At 35.9% G+C, this 21444-nt stretch overlaps 2 protein-coding genes across 2 annotated transcripts; both read left to right on the plus strand.

Annotated features, from left to right (window-relative positions):
• The first annotated feature begins 1412 nt into the window (after window positions 1-1412).
• LOC148583299 (uncharacterized) lies at window positions 1413-3161 on the plus strand. The gene has a single exon (XM_088511073.1). The coding sequence runs from the start codon at window positions 1866-1868 to the stop codon at window positions 2592-2594; it is 729 nt and encodes a 242-aa protein (XP_088367199.1). The 5' UTR covers window positions 1413-1865; the 3' UTR covers window positions 2595-3161.
• Window positions 3162-7379: 4218 nt separating this feature from the next.
• EXO70A2 (exocyst subunit exo70 family protein A2) lies at window positions 7380-14097 on the plus strand. Its single transcript, XM_059572194.2, has 11 exons — window positions 7380-7559; window positions 7871-7966; window positions 8391-8596; window positions 9856-10098; window positions 10854-10992; window positions 11064-11276; window positions 12196-12401; window positions 12769-12966; window positions 13055-13154; window positions 13590-13843; window positions 13946-14097. Exons 1-11 carry the CDS (start codon window positions 7401-7403, stop codon window positions 14061-14063), a joined length of 1932 nt encoding a protein of 643 aa, XP_059428177.1. The 5' UTR covers window positions 7380-7400; the 3' UTR covers window positions 14064-14097.
• Window positions 14098-21444: the final 7347 nt, after the last annotated feature.

Genomic DNA, 21444 nt, shown 5'->3' on the forward strand with positions numbered 1-21444 from the left:
ATCATCATGTAAGTAGGAACAATACAATGACTTAGACTTGGAGCAGAACTCTTACACTCACTTAGAAATAAACCCATACAAAGATAACAAATGCAATATTAACTCTAAAATAAATAATTAATAGACATATGTTTATCTCTAATATTAAAATACTAATAACAAAACTAATAAGCTAAGCTTAAATAAAATCTAATCCCTAACTTTACTTCCGTAAGAGCCAAGCACAACCACATTAGCATTGCGGTGGTTATAATCACCGGGAACTCCTTTCTGAGTGTGCCACTCATGGGTTGGTCTAAGGTTAGCCACCCATGGTCAATTGGGAGTGTGTTCTGCTATATAGTTCAACTCATTCTGTGACCACATGTGGATTATAGATGTCATTCAGGATGCGACAACCCTAAAGATTAATATTGATATTCTTATTCAAGTTAAGATTAATTTTTATAGTTATTCCCTTAAATATTGTTCCTTGTAAAGAAGAAGATAATTCTTGTATAATGAGTGCTTCCATTACAAAATTAGTATTTTTGATTATAGAAGGTGATGTTTCTGTTTTTAAGGCATATTTTAAGGATTATATGTTTCTCAGATTTACTTATTTAAGTCGTGGAGTTACTCAGACTACTTAGAATAAGAGATAGCTGCAAAGTGAGTAATTGCCTTATCACCCTAGATGGAGTCGTCACATAAATATCCTTAATGTGAATGTGACACAAAAAAAAAAAAAAAAAAAAACCCTCTATTTAAACAATGACATGCCTCAAATATCTTAACTCTTAAGGCCCATTATAATATAATTGGATAAGGTGTTACACTTCTGATTCCTTTAGGCTGAGTTGTGGGATAAGGATTCATGGTAGTTAAGGGTTCAAATTGCTAATAATTTATACAGCTAATATGAGAGAGGTAACCAAACAACTCAAAATTTATTTGAACAAATATGTGTCACATGGACTTTTTATAAATTACTGACAATTGAAACAACTGATTATAATAGATCTCAATCTCTTTTATCACTCACTCCCAATTTAGGGGTGAATACAGGAGCATGATAGGACTAAAATCTATGGGTAGGACCAATGCTCAACCCTAAATTTCTTTGTCTCGACTTAAAATTGTCTTGTTTAAGCATCCGCTAGTTCACCAAGCCCCCATGTTTTTACAAAAAAATTTTAAAAATGTCCTTATATAGATTTTTTTAAATTAGAATTTTACCCTCTCAATGTGTTTTTTTTTTTTTTTTTAAAGTTTTACCCTCTCTAAACTCTAAATGCTAGTTTCGCATGCCATTACCGTTTTAATTAAATTATTGCCATATTGATGCTAACTAAAGAGGCGCAGACGAAGATTACTTAAACAAACAAACAAACAAAAAAGAAAAAAAAAACGAAGATTACTAATATTCCGCCAAGAGAAATTACTAATATTAATAATAGAAAATCCGAAGGCCTTCTCGATCTTCTGGCTTCTGCAGCAAGACTGGCAAAGCGCGCAAATCTAACCGATTAGAAGGGCAATGTCGACCATATCTGCGATGAAAGAGGGTATTTAGTTCCTAACCGAACCCGCCTATACGAGTCGTTTTACTTTGCTTGATCCCCAAGTCGTCGCTTTCACGCCAATTTCAGCGTCGGGAAGCTACCACTGCACTTCCCTACAACTATCCTCTCCGTAAATGAATTAATATTTATTCCATAAATAGCCTCACCACCTTAATATATTCACCGTTCTGTACCTAAAAACCCCACCCCGCACCACCTTTTGTATATATAAACCCTTCTCTGATCCTTCTTCCCTGTTCACTCTCCCACAAGCCGCTACCTATACACGTCGTTTCAATCTCACCGGATATAGTATCGACCATGATGGATATCGCCGGCGGCTTCTCCGTCCCGGTGGTCTTCTCCGACGGGGAGCGCGAGACCGACATCGGGAACGTCGTCGTCCACCCGTCGCTGGAATTCAAGACCTTCCAATCGATCATGAGCCGCAAGATCGGAATCTCTCCGCAGCAGTTCTCGGCCTTCCTGGCCGGGCCGGAGACTCGAAGGAAGATCCCAATCACGGCAAAGTTCAACTTCGCGGCGGTTTCCCCCGAGGAGGACTGCTTCTTCCTCGTGGTTCTGAAGCGATCGAAACGCGAGAGGAGGCAGAGGACCCGCAGGGAGGCTCGAGAGGACGAGTACTACGGTTCTCGGATGAGCGTCGTGCAGCGAACGATCAAGAAGGTTCCGGAGAACGTGATGCTCCTGAGACGAAACGCCGGGATCGAGAGCGGCCAGGCCATCTCGGGTTTCGTATCGGTTATGGATCGGGTCGGGTACGAGAATCGGGTACAAGAGTTGCGGGCGGAGAGAGACAGATACATGATGAATATGGGCCTGAGCGGGTTGTATTTGGGGAGGGGAGGGAATGGTGACGTGGCGGAGAGAGGAGTTACTCAAAACGTTGTCGTCGAGTGCGAGGAGTGTCTGAGAGCTAAGGATAGCGGGAGAGAGGTTGGGTTTCATCGGTGCGTGTACGACGCTGTGACTTTCGGGTTCAGATCCCCGGCGGGTCCGATTGCGCGGCCCGTTAAAGGATCCGAATAAACCCCTTGGGAAAAGGTTTTGTGTACAGAAGCGGAAAGGTGGAGGCTTTGATTTGCTGTGGGTTGGTGCAGTATAACAAGGATGGAGGTGTTTATAGAATGGTAGATAATTATGGTGCTCTGAAGAGAGGGGTTTGGCCAATAGAGGAAAGAAAACGTTGCCGTCTAGCAATTGTGGCAGTGTTTGTAATTCTGACATTTTCTGTTGAGGAAAAAAGGTAGTTTTCTTTCTTTCTTTCTTTTTATTTTTTTGGCATGGGAGGGTGGGGCAAGACAGAAGAATAGGGCTGTTTCCCACGACATCCCATTTTGTGGCTTCAAATTGAAGACAAAAGAGTGGGAATTGGAGAATTGGTAGAAGTGAGAAAGGAAATATTATAGGCCCTTGGATTAGCCTTTGGGGGGTATATTTGGCATCAAATTTTGTGGGCGCTTCCAGGCTGTCATTGAACCCATTGCCGCTTGGTCGTGGCTACAACTTTTATTATTATTATTATTTTTGTGTGTTTTTGGTCGTGGCTTGTATAATCATATGGACAAGTTCAATCTATTCAAAACATGCTTTGGAGTTTTTTGAATTTTTTGCGGTAGGGCTGCTGCCTTTATGGTATATAAGATTAATAAACAACATGTGGCAAAAGTTCAAAACCACATGTTTTAGTCTAAAAAAAAAAATGGAGAAGCTTTACTTTTAGAAGCAAATCAAAGAGGCTGAAGAAGTCCCACGTATGATCTATTCTTTTCGTAATCTAACGCCAAAATCAAATTTTGACTCGGATATGCCCTTTATGAGATAATTAAAATATAGGAATAAATGCAAAATTAGTTTATAAATTTCGTTAAAAGGCTTGACGTCTTTTGACGGACTCTGTTAATGTATCAAGTCAGTCAGGGGCGAAACTAGAACTTTTAGTTTGGAAGGAGAAAAATTTTAAAAAAATTATTTGAAGGGCAAAATTTAATTTTTAAAGGTCTATTTCTTAGAATTTTTTTTTTTTTTTGGGGGACTATCATACCCTAAGCCCAAGCCCCCCAAGCCATAGGGTTATTCCGCCCTTGAAGTCAGTCAATTCAACCACCCTAAGCCCAATATCTGTCGGGAACTTGAGGTTATCCTCACTTCCTATTCTCTTTCTATTTTTCTTAGTGAACCAACGGGAATTGAAACTATCTAAAATTAATTTGAGATTCTCAAATTCATAAATTTCAACTTTTAAAATAAGTCATGTTTCAGAATTTAATGAGGAAGCTACCTTATTAAATTTCTGTTACTTAATAGCTTCCTCATTAAATTTTGACTTATTTGAGACACTTAAATGAGATGGACGATTGATATTTTTGAACTTAAAAATCTCAAATTTAAAAAGAATTCTAGACAATCCAACCAGGTTATGCCTTCAAGGCTTCAAGTGGCTGGTTCAAATTCAGGAGGTCGGATTTTGTTTTGTTTTTTTCACTTCATGTTCCTTCATTTTGGTAGAATGGTAGGCCTCGAAGGCAAAGTTCAACCAACTTCCTTCCAGTTAGCCTAACCCAATTCATTTTATTTGGCGTAATAGTAATTCATTAGATCAAGTCTTGGACACGTGTCTTACATCTACGTTATAATGAAAGGGTATAGGAGAGTTTTTAACTTTATTTTAAAAAAAATTATTATTCAAGTCTAAATGAATAATTCAGTAAATTTTTAGAATATAGTTTTCTGACTATACATTACGAAGACTTAAAAAACAAAAGGAAAACCGTATCGATCTTTCAATTTTTTTTAATTTCATCCATATGTATTTTCAGTTAAATTCTATCAAAATTTTTAAAATATCTCTAATCTTTTTTTTTTTTTTTCAAAGATTCAAGTGTTGATATTTCTGCAAATTTCATTAAATCCTGACCAACACCTAAATTGTTGCAATTTATTTTTTCTTTTTTTTTTTCTAAAAAAAAGAGGAGTATTTTGGGAATTTAGATACTCTTCCATTAAGATTTAACGAAAAATATTAACCGAAGTGAAGGGTAAAATTGAAAAAAATTGAAAGATAAATCAAAAAAATTGCAAGTTTTTGAGGTTTAGGGTATAGTTGCAAATATGATGAAAGTTTAGGGAGATTAAGTGAAGTTTTTCCAAAAAATAACATTAAGAGGATATAAATATAGGTTTCTTAAATGGATATTGTATTATGCTATATTACTCAACCACTCAACAACATTGGTAAACAAACTCAAAACTCTTATGAGAAATTTATGAACCAATTAAGCTTGAATATGCAATCTTGCTCTAAGTTACAAATGTAAAGTTGTGTTTGGTAGTTAGATCGCTTATTTACTTTGTGATTGAGTCTTGGGAGAAGCGCTGAGTCAACTATAGTATAGTTAATTCCGGAGTTGTTACACTAAAGGCCTTAAAAGAAATTTAATTTATAACATTTTATTAGAAATTTTTATATGTGAGTTAAAATAAGGGTTTTTGATTTATAGATCGCGATGGTCGTTTAAATTAAATATATTTATTTTTGAGGTATTACATTATCACAAGGGCATCCAAGAGTGGCGTGACCACCGTTGTGTTTTGCTAGGGTGGTTGGTGGTCGAACGCTTCATGAATATCTTGTAGAGAAATGTTAGAGGTCAACATTTTTCTCATATTTGACCCATATTCTCTTACAATCAATCATTAGATTTGTGGACGAGAAATGCTAGGGGTCAATAAGTTCCCCATATTTGGCCTATATTCCCTTATAATTAACCATTGGTTTTGTAGAATTATGTAGATCTCACATAAATCAATAGTAGAACCCACAAATCCAATAGTTGATTGTAAGAGAATATTGGCCAAATACGAAAAAACAATTGACCTTTAGCATTTCTCTTTGTGGACTTATGTGGATCTCACATAAGTTAATGGTAGACCTCACAAATCTAATGGTTGATCTATTAAATCTATAAAAAAATATAAACCAAATATAAAAACTATTGACCGATAGCATTTTTCGTTTGTATAAAATTTATCCTTCAAATCTACCCGAGTAGTTGGAGCAAGACAACGGTAAGTTCCCCACACATTCAACGTGAGGGTAGATTTTTGTTAGACATCAAGAAACTGTAGAAGTATTCCCACACGAAAGGAAAGAGATCCATAACTTTTTCTCCGGTTATTCATTTAAAATGTTTTTTTATTTTTATTTTTTATTTTTTATTTTTTATTTTTATTAATACAACTTTTTGAAACCAATAAGTGTTAAAAAAGATCATAAGGATATGACATAAATGAGATAAAGAAAAAAGAAAAGAAAAGAGAATGCATTAAAACTTTCAATAGCATGAGTCATACTCAATTTGTTCCTTTGAAATATATTTTTGTGGGTTAAGTGTTTCTCTATATTGAGTTTTTCTTTTTTTTTTAATTAATCTATTAAACTGACATTTGCTTTGAGTTTTTATATACATTTTAAAATACATGTACAACAATATAATGGAGAATTTCTTCAGAGGACATAGATTTCCTACAAATCTGTTTGTAAAAAACTTTTATAGACTAATTTTTTAAAATGACATGTGTCTTTTAAGTATGTGAAAAACACATACTTTCTTATTAATGCTATTAATTTTTTTTTAAAAAAATGAGTAATGCTAAAAATCCTCATTATGTCCCTCTTATGTTATTCAAAATTGACGTATCTTCTAAAAATATTATTAAATTTGTGATAAATCACTATTGAATTTTGATCCAATAATAATTTTAAAGGCCACATCATTTTTGAAAAGACACAAAGAGAACTTGTAGCATTACTCTAAAAAAACATGTGTTTTTCACATACTAAAAAAACCTGTCATTTTTAGAGACCGATTCGTAAACTTTATCTAGGGTTGTAATCGAGTCGAGCTTTAAGATTTCAAGACTGACTCATTTACAAAGATGCTTATTCGAGCCGAGCTATGAAATGTGTGTTCAAGCTCGGCTCGTTTAAAGTTTGGGCGAACTTGAGCTCAAGGTCGAGTTTGTTGAGAATGATATTCGAGCCGAGCCGAGCTCAACTCAAGCTCAAGCTAAGTTATGAAATTCTTTAATGTATGATCTGAGTATAATTCAAGCCTGAATTTTAAAACAATCTCTAGACATTTATCTATAGTATAAATATAAATATTAAGTAATTTATATTACATATATTATTTAATTACTAATATAGATATTTAAATTTATATAACTAATTTTTAGTAATATATATATATATATATATAAGATATATGAACGAGCTAATGAGTCAGGCAAACGAACCGGTCTAGCTTTAAACGAGCTGAGCTCGCAAGCCCTTATCGAGTTTTCTCAAGCGAGTCGGGTATGTATCATTTACTAATCGAGCGGGTTTCTACAGTAACGAGCGGGTTTCTACAGTATCGAGATCGAGTTCAAATCAAGTTAAACCGAGCAGGTATTGAGTGGGTTATCGAACGGACTGGTTTATTTACGGCCCTAACTTTATCTCAAATCTCCATTATTTTTGAACCTTAAACTCAATTATTTTTGGTTTGTAAGTGACGTGGCCTAAAGTAGAGCTTAAGAAATAATAGGCAAAGCAAGAGGCGAAGCAGACCAACCCGACCCGGCAAGTGACAGAGCACCTCAGAAGATCCGTAATAACGACTTTCGTCCCCTCTATTTCGACGAGGCACCCAAAAGCAACGGAAACTGGTACGCATTTGACGTTTAAATCACGCATTCGCAATTCCTATTCGTTTTTCATTTGCTTTCTTTCTCACCAAACAGAGAGACAGAAACAAAGCGAGGGAAAATCCGGCGAGAAAAGGAAAAAAAATGGGGGTTCCACAGGCAATGCAGGCCCTGAGCGAAAGAGCGGTGTTCATGAGAGAGTCGCTGCATAAGAGCCAGACGATCACGGACAACATGGTCGCCATTCTCGGTTCCTTCGACCATCGGCTCTCGGCCCTTGAAACAGCCATGCGTCCCACTCAGGTTGCACTTTTCCTCTCCCCTGTTTGGCTCACGAGAAAAAGAAAATAAAATAAAAGAACTCCATTGCATACAAAAGCCTGCATTTAACGTTTTATAACACTTTTTTAACAAGTTTGCAAAAATATGAAGAAATTCCCTGCAGTTCGGCGAAATAGTGTTTGCATTCGTTCTGTTTTTCTCTGCTTTCTCTCTTTTCCTATGCACCTAACGAGATCTACTGGATGATTTTTATTTAAATTGGAATATGCTAGGGTTTTTATTTGTATTATTTATTTATTTATTTGTTTCTGTTGTTTTTATGGCTATGGTAGGTACGTACGCATTCGATACGGAGGGCGCATGAGAATATCGATAAGACATTGAAAGCTGCAGATGTAATATTGGGACAATTCGACCTCATGCGCAAGGTTGGTCTCTCTTTTGGTTTCGTATTTGATTGATTTTTACATGGAAAATTTTGTGCTTAAATTTTCATTTTCACATGCATGATGATTTAAGAGGAAGTGTAATTAGCAGAAAACAAATTATGTTTCAGCCACTTTGTTTGGTTGTTTGTTTAGATTAAAAATTTGACTAAGTGTTTGACAATGCCACGTCGGTTGTATTCTTTGGGCTACAGCATTACAAGAGAATAATCTCCTTAGATAAAGCAGATAATTTTAAAGAAGGGCACATTGTTTAGTATTTGTTTAATTGAAAGAAGAATGTAATCTTTTATGCTACATTACTAGAGAACTTGTAAAAGAGGCCTTAATTATATTGCTATGCAGTAGTTTGTAACATTTAATTTTGATTCATAATGCTGATTTTCAGTTCAATATAAATATGTAGGCAGAGGCTAAGATACTCAGAGGCCCACATGAGGACCTTGAAAGCTACCTAGAAGCAATTGATCAGCTGAGAAGCATAGTTCGTTTTTTCAGCAGCAACAAAAGTTTTAAGAGCAGTGGTGGCATCCTTAACCACACCAATAACTTGCTTGCAAAATCTATCTCAAAACTTGAGGATGAGTTCAAACAGCTGTTAACAAATTACAGGTTCAGTTTCCTTTGATATTCACTGCTGCATCACTTTTGTCTTATGGGGCAGATAATTTATTATCCTGACTAGCATCTTAGAAACTTTTGGTGTTGTTCTAATCATGTGAGAACATCCACACCTGCAAAGCTTCAATATCCTAAAATTTGCGAAATATGTTACATTTCAGTTGGGATGAATGAAAATTTTGTTTTGTGTCGTCTTATTCTTGTTTCTGATTTTCTTATATAAAGGAAACTGGGTCTAGTACTTGATCTAGCAATTATTATGTTTTTTATACATAACATTTCTTAAAAGATACGAAAAGAAGAGAAAAAGAAGGATGTCAAAGCAGAAATAACAATATTTAAAGGAACTTGAGTTTGCTGAGCAGCCAGTGACTATACAAGAATCGAACTCTTAACTCACGTCAGAGTTTGGATTTACCAAGTAGTACATAGCTGTACTTTATCTAACTCTTAACTCACCTTCGTACCCTACTTTGCTTAGGAAATTTTTGGCACGAGTAGCAAATCAACTTATTATTTCCTCTTTATGCACTAAATTTATAATAATTTCTCACTTACCAAGTCTTTTTTAATGTTAGAAACTTGCTTATTTGTAGATGGTTATTTTACCTAGAGAATAGGGTAAACATGTTTTGATCCATCCGAAGTAAAATTTCATTGTTTGTTCTATAAACCAAACATTTCTCAGTGATTCTTGGCACTAAATAATACTCCCAGTCCTACATTCCCATAATAAATAATGTGCTTTCCATTTTAGGCTGTCCCAGGACAGATATATATGATGTGCTTTCCTTTTTATTTAGGCTATCCCAGGACAGATATATATGATGTGCTTTCCTTTTTATTTAGGCTATCCCAAGATAGATAAAAGTTTTCTATAATGAAAGTAGTCATCTATGTAACTTCCCATATTTTGGCTCTCCTTTTTTCAAATCGGAATTCATATTTCTTGACCAATCTATAGGGATTTTAGAAAGAGTACATATTTCATTAAAAGTGCATCCCATTTGTAAATGTTCATCTATTGTTGGACGAAGGGAGTAATGAATGAACAAACTGTAACCTTCAACTAGTAGTTTTTGATTTTGGGCACTCTTTGATTGCCTTTAAATCTTTAAAGAAAATAAGAGTACACCTCGCTTCTCCTTTTGTTTCAGACGCATTATGCACCTTCTTGACTCTTGACAGAATTTTTTGGTATGTTAGCCATCTTAGTAAATGAGTCAATGACATCTATTCTTGGATTTCAGCAAGCCTGTGGATCCTGATCGTCTTTTTGATTGTCTTCCCAACTCTCTACGGCCATCATCAGCATCACCAGGTAACCAAGGTGATGCTAGTAGCAGGACTCATTCTGAGCACCATAAAAGCTTAGAAACTGCTGTTTACACACCTCCAACTCTTATTCCGCCTAGGGTTCTGCCACTTCTGCATGATTTAGCCCAACAAATGCTTCAAGCTGGAAATCAGCAACAGCTATTTCGAACTTACAGGTGACTTAATTTAGCTATTTTTTGAAACCTTTTCTGCTTAATTTGATGCTTTGCCAATGCTCAACACTTTAGATTATACAGTTCTATCTTTATGTAGTGGACCTTTCAGTTTATGAAATACTTATGCTAAGATAAAATATGCTAGAAAATGGTTGATATATTCTATTGGATCTTCTCTTATATGATTTAGGTGACTTGGAAAATTAAAATCTGACCAAATAGAAATGGCCTATTTTTGGTTTAACCCACCAAAATTGGAGCAAAATTTTGTGGCTGGCTGATGATAAAACAATTGTTCTAGAAATTATGTGGAGAATGAAGGTATAAACTTGATAATCTTCACTCTTGGTTGGTGGAACCATCATTACATTTAAGTTGGGATATCTTTGTCAAGCCTTGTTCCTGAGTTTCATACATCAAGGTCTGGTTCCCAAAAAAAGTTTGGCTTGAGACACGACTTTCAAGATAAGTAGTGGGTGCTGCAAAAGGGAGTGGTGATTCCTTACTTAATAAGGAGGAGACTCAGAGAATAGCAAAAGGAAAATAATATAGCTTTTGCTCAATCCAAATTGATATGTGTACTTTTACTATATGATATATATTACCTTTTTGAATTCCAAATTTAGGACAGAAAATTGTCGCTTTTATTAAAGGAATGATTACATGTTCTATTATCATAAGGAATGATGATTTTTTTTTGGCACTTACTATCATCCTTTTCTAGTAACAATCATATATTGTTTTCTAAATGTTAGGGAGACTCGATCTTCAGTTATGGAACAGAGTCTCAGAAAATTAGGTGTGGAGAGACTTACTAAAGATGATGTCCAGAAAATGCAGTGGGAGGTTTTGGAGGCTAAGATTGGGAATTGGATACATTACATGCGGATTGCTGTAAGGATTTACTTGAGGCTGATCTGGTAGTGGTGTTGTTTTTCCAACTATTTAAATAATGCGTGAAACAGGTCAAACTGCTTTTTGCTGCGGAAAAGAAAGTATGTGATCAAATATTTGATGGTGCTGAGATTCTTAGGGATCAGTGTTTTGCCGAAGTAACTACGAACAGTGTAGCTGTGCTTCTCAGTTTCGGAGAGGCTATTGCCAAAAGCAAGAGATCGCCTGAAAAATTGTTTGTTCTTTTAGACATGTATGAGATAATGAGAGAACTTCAGTCAGAGGTATGAAATTTTTTACCAGATCAGACCATGAGTTTCCTTTTTTAATATATATATTAGTAGTTACTTTTGATATTGTACGAGAGAGCCTATGGGGATTACCTACCGGTATTTTAATTCTGTTGGATTTTAGCATATGAAATAAGTTAGTTCAATTGTTGACAGGAAGACGACAAATATTTTTTGTCATCACTTAGAATTATATTTATAAAGTCACAATTGCTGCCTTGCTTCCCCAGCTCCTTTTTTTTTTGGGTTAAACATACGTAATATTTTGGTTTAGCTGTCAAAATTTTTGGTGTCTTTGTTGTAAGTAATAAGAAATTACTCAATTTATTCAACTTTTTGGAAAGGCTAGTGGTTGAAAAATCAGAGTTTTTCAATCATAGGTAATTCCTAATTTCTGCTAAATACTCATGCCCACATGGCCAACATTAAACCAAACCATATGTATTAAAACCTAACTTGGCAAGAAGTCTGGTGCACATCAATTGAGAGTTAGCTTGATTCATTAAAAAGAGAATGATGCTATAATGATGGTTTGCAGTCCTCTTTGGAAATTTATTTCTTGTTTATTAAAACACGATTAAATTAAAATGTTATATAGGAGAGACTCGAGAGAGTGTTTGTGTAGTGATAATAAAAACTTTAAATGAAAATCTTTGTGTAGGCAACTAGAACTCATAAAATGATTGATTGAAGAACTCAAGATTTTGGTTTCTTTTCTTTTATGGATTCATAGGTGAATACTAACATGTGCACACACACACAGCACTTTTTAGTTAAAGTTTATTACATAAAAAAGTCGTACTATGCTAAGGAGCTGATTGTATTCCAAAAAACATATGCACATTGGTTTGTTTAACTCAAAAAACTGACAACAATTTTTTTCCTTTTTTTGGGGGGGAGGGGCTCCGAGCAGATTGAAACACTTTTCGGAACTAAATATTCTATTGAAATGCGGGAATCTGCACTGAGTTTGACAAAGCGGCTAGCTCAGACAGCCCAGGAGACCTTTGGTGATTTTGAAGAAGCGGTTGAAAAAGATGCCACGAAAACTTCTGTACTTGATGGAACTGTCCACCCCTTGACTAGCTATGTGATAAATTACGTAAAGTTTCTATTCGAGTGAGTTATCATTGCTGTTCTTTCCACACACTATTTCTAGACTCAATAGCCCTTGGTACATTCTTCTATGTTAGTTAATTGTTTGGTACAAGTAATAATAACCCATCTCCGAGACAAGTTGTCCTGCCTACTTCTTTGTGTTCAGTAGACAATTTTACTTGTATTGTATATTAATTTCAGTAGTTTCTTTATGTTCTATATGAGTCAGGTTTTGCCTGCCCCCCCACCCCCACAGACAATTCACACACACACACACCCGTCTCTCTTCCAGTTATCAATCTGGTTCTGTTTCAATTGTCCCTGGTCTATATTGATGGTCACCATAGTGAAACAAAATGTATGACTGCTGGGTATTTCATGTGCGCAGCTACCAATCAACACTGAAGCAACTTTTTCAGGAGTTTGACCATGCCGATCCTGAAGCTCAGTTAGCATCTGTAACTACAAGGATTATGCAGGCTCTCCAGAATAACCTGGATGGGAAATCCAAGCAGTACAAAGATTCTGCATTGACACAATTGTTTCTTATGAACAACATTCACTATATAGTGAGATCGGTTCGAAGGTGTGTCTATATTTAGCTTGTTCTATTATATGGCAATGATCGTCTCTGTATGCTAGTATGCAAAATTCTCTAAAAAATACATTTGCAGGTCAGAGGCAAAGGATTTGTTGGGGGATGACTGGGTGCAGATACACCGTAGGATTGTTCAGCAGCATGCAAATCAATATAAGAGAGTTTCTTGGGCAAAGGTTTTGTTTCTTTAGTCAAACTTGTTGTATCATAATTTATTTTTCTTTTTCCTGATAATTTCTTGAAGCTTATCCTAGAAACACGAATTCTTATGCTAAAATATTGAGCATGTGGTTAAACAACAGAATATTTTATTTTGACTATTTCAAAAATTATATGGTTTTAAGTATGCCAAAGATCATGACAAACGAGTAGGACTTGATGCCCCAGCAGCATATACCATTTTGAAACCCCAGCAAATTGAAGTTCTGTTTCTTTCTTTAGTTTTAAGAATAAGGACTTCAACTGTACTTTACCATTGAGGGTGCTACTAACGATTGTCCAAGATTATATTCGATATTATCAAACTTTTCCAAGAGAAGTTGGTCAATGATCTCACAAAGCTGCTCCCTTTTTTTTTTTTTTTTTTTTTTGAAAAAAAAAAAAATTCCCAGATTCTTCAGTGTCTCACCGTTCAGGGCTCTAGTTCATCAGGCGGCGGTGGTCCAGTTGGAGGGGAGGGTAGTGGCAGCGGAGTTTCTAGAGCTTCAGTGAAAGATAGGTTCAAGACCTTCAATAGCCAATTTGAAGAACTTCATCAAAGGCAATCTCAGTGGACAGTTCCCGACAGTGAGTTGCGCGAGTCTCTCAGGCTGGCTGTTGCTGAAGTCGTCTTGCCTGCTTTTAGATCTTTCCTTAGACGTTTCGGGCATGTTTCCTCATACTTCTTCCTTTCTGTTTTTTTAAGGCTTTCCTAGTTTTTTTTTTCTTCTTTTTCCCTTTTTCTTATACAAATGTGTTTGTATTACAGGCCTATGATCGAGAATGGGAAGAACCCTCAAAAGTACATAAGATACACCCCCGAAGATCTTGAACGCATGCTGAGTGAATTTTTTGAGGGCAAGACCTGGAATGAACAAAAGCGGTAAATAGTTGATATGACATCTCTTTTTTGGTTTAAGATTTAGTCACATGGTAGCTAGCTATTGGTATGATTTATACAATGATGAGATCAAATAATAGGCCATTTCCCATGTCCCTTTCAAGGCTTGGTTCTTCTTCTCGAGTTCTCTATTTCTCTTATTGGTTCCCCAATATGTTACCCCTTGTACAATTGTAATACTACTAAACAGTGTGGACTTCACATAAAAAGGAAAAATAGAGTTTAGATCCACCCAAATTTCTCCCATCCTCAAAGGTTATGGTTAAAACTGCTGCTTTCCGACTCACCGGTGGCCATCCGCCTCATGCTCTGTGCATGGTAGACAATACTCTCCCTCCCTCCCTCCCTCCCCCCCCCCCCCCCCCCCCCCCCTCTCTCTCTCTCTCTCTCTCTTCAATGTTTATGGAAATGGTGGTTCATGGTTCAAATATATTTTTGTTTATTTGAACTTTACCCCTCCAAAGTTTCAGCTGATTTCAATTTAGCATCAAATGTTTAAAATTTGGCAATGTACCTCAACAAAGTATCAAAAATTCGCAATGTGACCCATCCGTCAATAATTTTCGTTTTTTCTTATGAAAATTGTTAAAAAGACCTAATTGTCCCTATATTTTTGAAAAAAAAAAAACAATAAAACAATAGGAACAAAAAACAAAAAAAAAACAAAAAAATTCACGCGTAATTTATATATATATTATTTATTTTCTGATTTTGGTTTATTTAATTTGAGCCATTTTTGGAATTTTCTCAAAAAATAAAGGGCAATTTTGAAAAGTTCATACAAAAATTGCACATATACTGCACCTGAGCAATTTTCCGTCAAATTAGATAGAAATTGCTAACGCATTGTAAATTTTTGATACTTCGTTGATGTACATTGTCAATTTTTAAACATTAAAAATTAAATTAAAAATCGGGTAAAACTTTAGAAGGTTAAAGTATATTTTTTCCTTATTTGAAATATAGACGAGATTAAACTGTGACCCGTAAGTCTTTGGTCTTCAGTAATTCGTTACCTGTGACTAGAAACCTTTGCCCAAGAAACTTTCAATTAGGGCAATTGCTCATGGAGCTAACAGTCAAATAAACTTTCTTGTAATATAAATAAAAAAAGAAAGAAAGGGTTGGGATTATGAAGGTTTTATTACCCTTTTGGGGCCCCAAATCATATATATTAATTGATTAATTTAAGTTTTATAGAAAGATCGTACATAGTTTTCTTTTACAGCTAAAGCATGAGCCATACACGTAGAATCTTTTCGCAGGAATTTATTTGAAAAATCATTTGTTTATGAAAAATCATGGGTATTAGTGTGGTTAATTTCAAATCATCTATATTACCGTAGATGTTCTAGAGGATATCCAAATTTAAGGTTTGTTTGGTTTTGCGTTTGAGAGTCTTAAAGAAGCGTTTTTAACACTTAAAAAAAACTTTGTTGCTTCGAAAAAAATCTTTGTTTGCTAAAAAAAAAAAAATCTCAAACAATTCTTGTACGCATTTGGCGTTCTTATAATATCTGTAGATGAGATGACTTCAGGGTAGTTTTTTGTCCGCATTTCATCTATTTGTTTTGATAATGGGAAAATTTTAAAAATGTAATGGATGTCCATTTGAAATAGATTTACTTAATCTTTTTATTAAAGCTAAAAGACAAATCGAATTGGTATGCATAACACCAATTCGAGATGTCATCTTTTCCAATTGTATAACATCGATTCGAGCTGCAACATTTTTTTTGTTAGTTCGAGTTGTAATAGTTATTCATTCGCTCCAACATCCCGTTTACAATTCCATTCTACCTCTTTTTATAGGGCCGGACTACAAAGGGGCCAGCAAAGATCAATTCTCATGAATGACCATAGTCCAAGTCATTTAAGAGAATTGAGGGACTACTTGAAGGTCTAACTAGTAACTACCGATGGGCCTGCCAACGACCTATAGTCGAAGGGCCTAAGAGGCCAACAGCTCACGACTGGAGCCTAGACGGCCTGGAGGCCTGTGTCCCAAATAGCTTGGCAATGAGTCAGGCGCACCCTCGCCAAAATACACCTCGACTGCTGATTCAAGACTACGCCAACTTAGCCAACTGCTTGCTCACGCCATACACTCCCTTAACAAATTTGGAGAAGGAATCTTCGTCAGTAACAGACTACTAGCGAGAATTCTCAAGGAAGCACGAGGGCATTCGTGTCACACCGTCTTCGTATCTCCCATCATGTAGTTTTCTAGGAGTATCGATTATTCCACGAAGTCGACAAATTCTGCATGCCATCTTCTTCTCCCTTTACCACGCTCCTAGAGACTCCTTTTTCTCCTACTCCCACCGGTGATATCTTCCCAGCACCTTCCTCGCTCAAACAATAGTCATCTAATGCTCTCGACGCCGCTCACTCACGTCCCCAAGTTCCGTTCAATCCGAGGATCTTGCTCATACTCCACCACTCGACCTTTGCCAATTCACCCGAGTAAAATCTTTTCCATCCCATCTCCAAGATTTTCAATGCTTTTATCCCTTAGCTGCGTTTGCATGAACCTCAATCCTATCCATGAACCCTCTTTGACAGACAGCAATGAAAGAGGAACTTGATGCTTTACACAATATACATGATATTTTGTTGACCTGCCTCCAGGAAAGTCTGTCTGTGGCATCCCATATTGCCTGGGTGTGAGAAATGAGATTTGCATATATAGAGCATACTCTCTTTAAATGGTATGAGGCCTTTTGGAATAAAACCATGTGAGCTGAGGCCTAAAGTGAACAATATCATACCACTTGGAGTAGGGTGTTACATATTGTATCAAAGCCGATTCCCGGCCTGAGATGAAGGGAATGTGCACAAGCCTATGAGGGTTGCCAGCGAGGATGCTGGGTCCCAAGATGGGGTGATTGTGGTGTCCCACATTGCCTAGGTGTGAGAAAATGGATGTGCTTATATAGAGCATAATCTCTCTAAATGGTATGAGGCATTTTGGGGTAAATTAATAATAAAACTGTGCGGGCTGAGGCAAAAAGTGGACAATATCATACCACTTGAAGCGGGGTATTACATTGTTGGTACCTTGACAAGTACAAGGCTTAACTTGTGTAATACCTCAAAAATAAATTAAGGTTAAGTACACTCTAATTATGATGTTAGTGTTGGTTCTCATTTGGTAAAGTGTAAGACCTTGGACATTTTTTAAAATTTTACTGTTGCACCGAACGTTCAATAGAGGTACTGAATGTTTGATGCTTGCAGTACTGAAAAATCAGCTTATGCATGGTAACAACATGGAATGATAAAAAAAAAAAAAATAAAAAAAATAAAAAAATAAAAAAATTATGCATGTTCATGTTTACCTTAAAATTTTGGTTAATCTGAAAGAATTGTGGTTTGATTTCATTAGTGAGCTTAAAATTTTGAACACATGATCTGATGATAGAATTTGTTAAGTTTGATTACTTGCTTAGGACAGTTGAGAATTTACATGTTTGATGTGATCACACAAGCACATTAGCACATAATTTGTGGGGTATGACATGAAAGGCTGATGTGTGTGTTTTTATGTCTTGGGTAAAACTAGATGACTTATTAGATGGATACTTTGGCATATATATATGTGATATAAAAAAAAAAAAAAAAAAAAAAATCATTGATAAGCTTTTCACTAAGTAAGTGGACCTCTTGCCTCAAAGCATTAAGTGTTCACGTCAAAAGGTGAAGAATTTTGATTTGATTAATGTCATGGTTAGTTTGGTTTCGTAGCCTTTTTGACTCGAGTTAGTAAGTCTTTAGGGGTGTTTTACACCTAATGACCTAAAACCACCTGGTTTGGGAGTCATTGACTTAAGACTCGTTACATAGGTCAATTAGAAAGCTTAAGGGAACTAAACATTGCACAACCTGACCAAAAAAAAAAGGAAGAAAATATATATATATATATATATATATATATATGCCATAGTCATTCGTTCTAATAAGGATTTTAGTGAACTTTAAGATATTGAGACATTGCACATTGGAAATAATTGAAAGCTTCGTATTTATGTGCTAGTTCACTTTACACTGTTTTCAAAATTGCGATGTTTTAGCATGTTCTTTGTAAGTAATTAAACTGTGAGATTTCAATTCATTATGAAGATGGAGTTTATCTTTTTGAGCTTGCAAATGAATGAAAATCATGGTCTTGAGTTTAACTTAATTTTTGGATAACATGAACTTTTGCATGATGTTTGTGGGTAACATTTCTGAAAAACCCTCACGAGACTTCACTCGTCCTCTAGGAAATTCCTAGAGGTTTAAAAGGCTTGTTGCATATGCTAAATGCAATCGTATATCCCACGAAAGATGGATTTATCTATTTGTTTTCTATTTTTCCATTTCGTTTTTAGTTTTGTATTGCCAAGGGACTAGCAATATGTAAGTTTGGGGGTGTGTTAAGTGCCAAAATATTCATATTTTAGCCCTTAACTTACATTTGTTAATCCTTTAGTTTTGGTTAATTTCTACCATTTTAGCTCTTTTATGTGCTTTCTTTGTTTTTGTAGGCATTTGGAAGAAAAAGAAGCAATTTCAGAAGTTTTGGGCTTAAAGAGTTATTTTGGGGAAAATTGGAGGCTCTGGTAGTGCGATCGATCGCAGGGGAGCTGCGATCGAGTGCACTACAGGCGAAGATCAAGATGAGCATAAGCGCTCGTGCGAACAAGCAACAGCCTTGATCGCACCTGCGATCAAGTGCCCATCACAAAGGATTGATCGCAGTCCTGTGATCGATCGCACACAGGCTGTGATCGAGCGCACCCGTGCATGAGGAGCAAGCCAGCCGCCATCCTCTTTATGGAAAGTGTGATTTTAGGGTTTTGAAATTTTGTGCGAACTAGGGCTCAAACCCTACGTTTTTTAGGGTTTCTAGAGTATTCCTAAGGCTTATAAATAGACCCTTAAACCTTTAGAATAGACGGACAATTTCGAAGGAGAAGAATTGGAGCTCTTCAAGTTCAAGTTTTGGGTTTATTCTTTTCCTTTCTGTTTTATTTTATGAAGATGTTTAACATCAAACTCATGTGTAACTAATTTACTTAGTAGGGCTAGATTGAAGCCCTAATTATGTTTATTTGATATTCAATATTGGCGCCTTTGTGATGATCATGTTGTGATATTTAAATTGATTAATTCCTGTTCTCATGAATTCCTCATATGTGTTTGCTTGATCAACATATGCATGTGGTATGGACTAGTTAGTTAAATCAGTTTGGATGACCGAGTCCTGGATTTAATAAAAGTAACAAAAGAAAATGATCTGGCTTGAAGAAATTAACCGATGTTCGTGTCCTACCTTCGAGGGTAACATGTCTCTCAAGGGAACATAGGACTAGCTCGTGAATATCTAGAATCCTCTTCACCTTGCGATTTGTCTGATGGGGTGGAAAGTTACCTGTCACTTATGCACTAACAAGAGGAGCAAGACTTTGGTGCCATCACCAAAGGAAGCCGTTTGCAGAGAAATTAGGAAGCGAGGAGGCGATTGCTTGCGCCCGATTCAAGGAAGTGTTTCACATTAGATACACGTTTGGAGGAACATAAATCAGTGTAACACATATGGATGATGAATTAATTAGGACACCCTAGTGATTATTTAAGTACGTATAGGAACAATAAAATAATTCTTGAATCTTAATGGAGAAAAATGTGGGTATGTATGTGGGTAGTGTTAAAACTTTTTATATTTACTACCTATTTAGATTTTCAATGAATATTAAATGGGTGTTAAAGTGACTATGAGATAGAGAAGTGTTAAAGTATATTGTTTTAAGAAATTGCTATGAAGTAGAAAGTTGATTTAAAGAAGTAGTTTCTATACAATGTGTTGAAAGAATCATGTTTTGAATGATGATATTTTAACAAATAGTTGGTTTAAGTATATTTTGTAAAATGTGTTAAGAAACCAATGTTTCAAAGTACAACTTTAAACAACGAATTTTTCCGAATATGAGATTTCAAATATGTTTTATGCTTTTAAAAGAAAGAAAAAAAAGGAGATGTATTTCATTACTCTATCTTTTGAGGATTGTAGTAACTATGCTTAAACAAGAAACAAATCATGGTACTATATAAGGATAGGTGCCTAGATATGAATGAAGGAAATAAAAGTTATGGAACTAGTGAATTTGATTGATAAGTACATAGAAGACAATTTGACTATTGAGGTTAGAGAAAAGTTAAGGTATAATCAAATTGGATTAAATATAAGGATCTAAGTAGTTTACCTTTTCGAGGGTTGTAGTATCAATATCTGAATAAGGAATAGATCATGGTGTTTTATAAGGTTAGAGAGGCTCAAGAACAGAATAGTGAAAGATGGAAAGAGTTGCTTGGAAGATGATTATTTTTTTTTACACCCTCTTTCCTGTCCTTTCGCTTTTGGCCAAGGAATGTTGATATATAGATTTTATTGATTCGTTAATATTGAGGACACTTAGTGTTGAAGCACAATTTTCCTGATGGTGACGTGGTATGCCTGCTAAGTCTGAGTTGACCAACACACAAGTGGTTTGACTGCACAGCAAAGAAGAAGAGAAGGATCGAAGAGACCGGGGGTGAGATGGCGGGGACACTCCGATGCCTAAGTCAGAATGAGAGATAGTGTAAGCAACAAAGGAAGAAGTAAAAGCCAAAGTTGCACTTACCTCAATATGAAGAGATCATCTGTCTTTTATATGCATGAAGTAGTGGAAGTCCCTCTACCAACTAACCACTTTTTCCTAAGTTTCTGCGATACAGTTACTGACAAGGGATTTGGGTGATCATCCTCTTCGAGATCTTAGGGGATCAAGATCATATGATTTGGTGGTCGCGTGTATCACTTGATTTGAACATTTGTAAATGATTGTTGGATAATATATTTGATTTGCATTTTAGATAGATATGGTAGCTTTTGAATAAATAAGATCACTTATCTATTAACGGCTGTATCTTTCAAGATATCTGAGTTATCCTTGTTGCCGAGACCTGTGTGTCTTGAGTCAGTCTTGGACTTAACGGTCTTGGCTTAAGGGTCTCGGATCCCATGGGTCTCGGTCATGAGGGTCTCGGATATGTAGGTCTCGGATCCCATGGGTCTCGGTCATGAGGGTCTCGAATATGTAGGTCTCGGACTTGGTTGCCCGAATCCTTACTGGGCTTGGGCCTTTCTATGATTAGGTTGGACCCGAGGATTATTGGGTATTTAATGGTTTGATCTATGACCCAACAGTTACCCCCCAATTTCCATGTTCTTAGAACTAAGGAAATTTTATGTTTGAAGGAATAGGTCTATCTTCCGAGGTTGTCCCCCATATGGAGATATCCGAGACGACTTATGATCTTCCGAGTCCGGTCTCGGACGA

This window comes from Corylus avellana, chromosome 10, assembly GCF_965113065.1.
Source record: "Corylus avellana chromosome 10, dhCorAvel1.hap1.2, whole genome shotgun sequence".
NCBI lineage: Eukaryota > Viridiplantae > Streptophyta > Magnoliopsida > Fagales > Betulaceae > Corylus > Corylus avellana.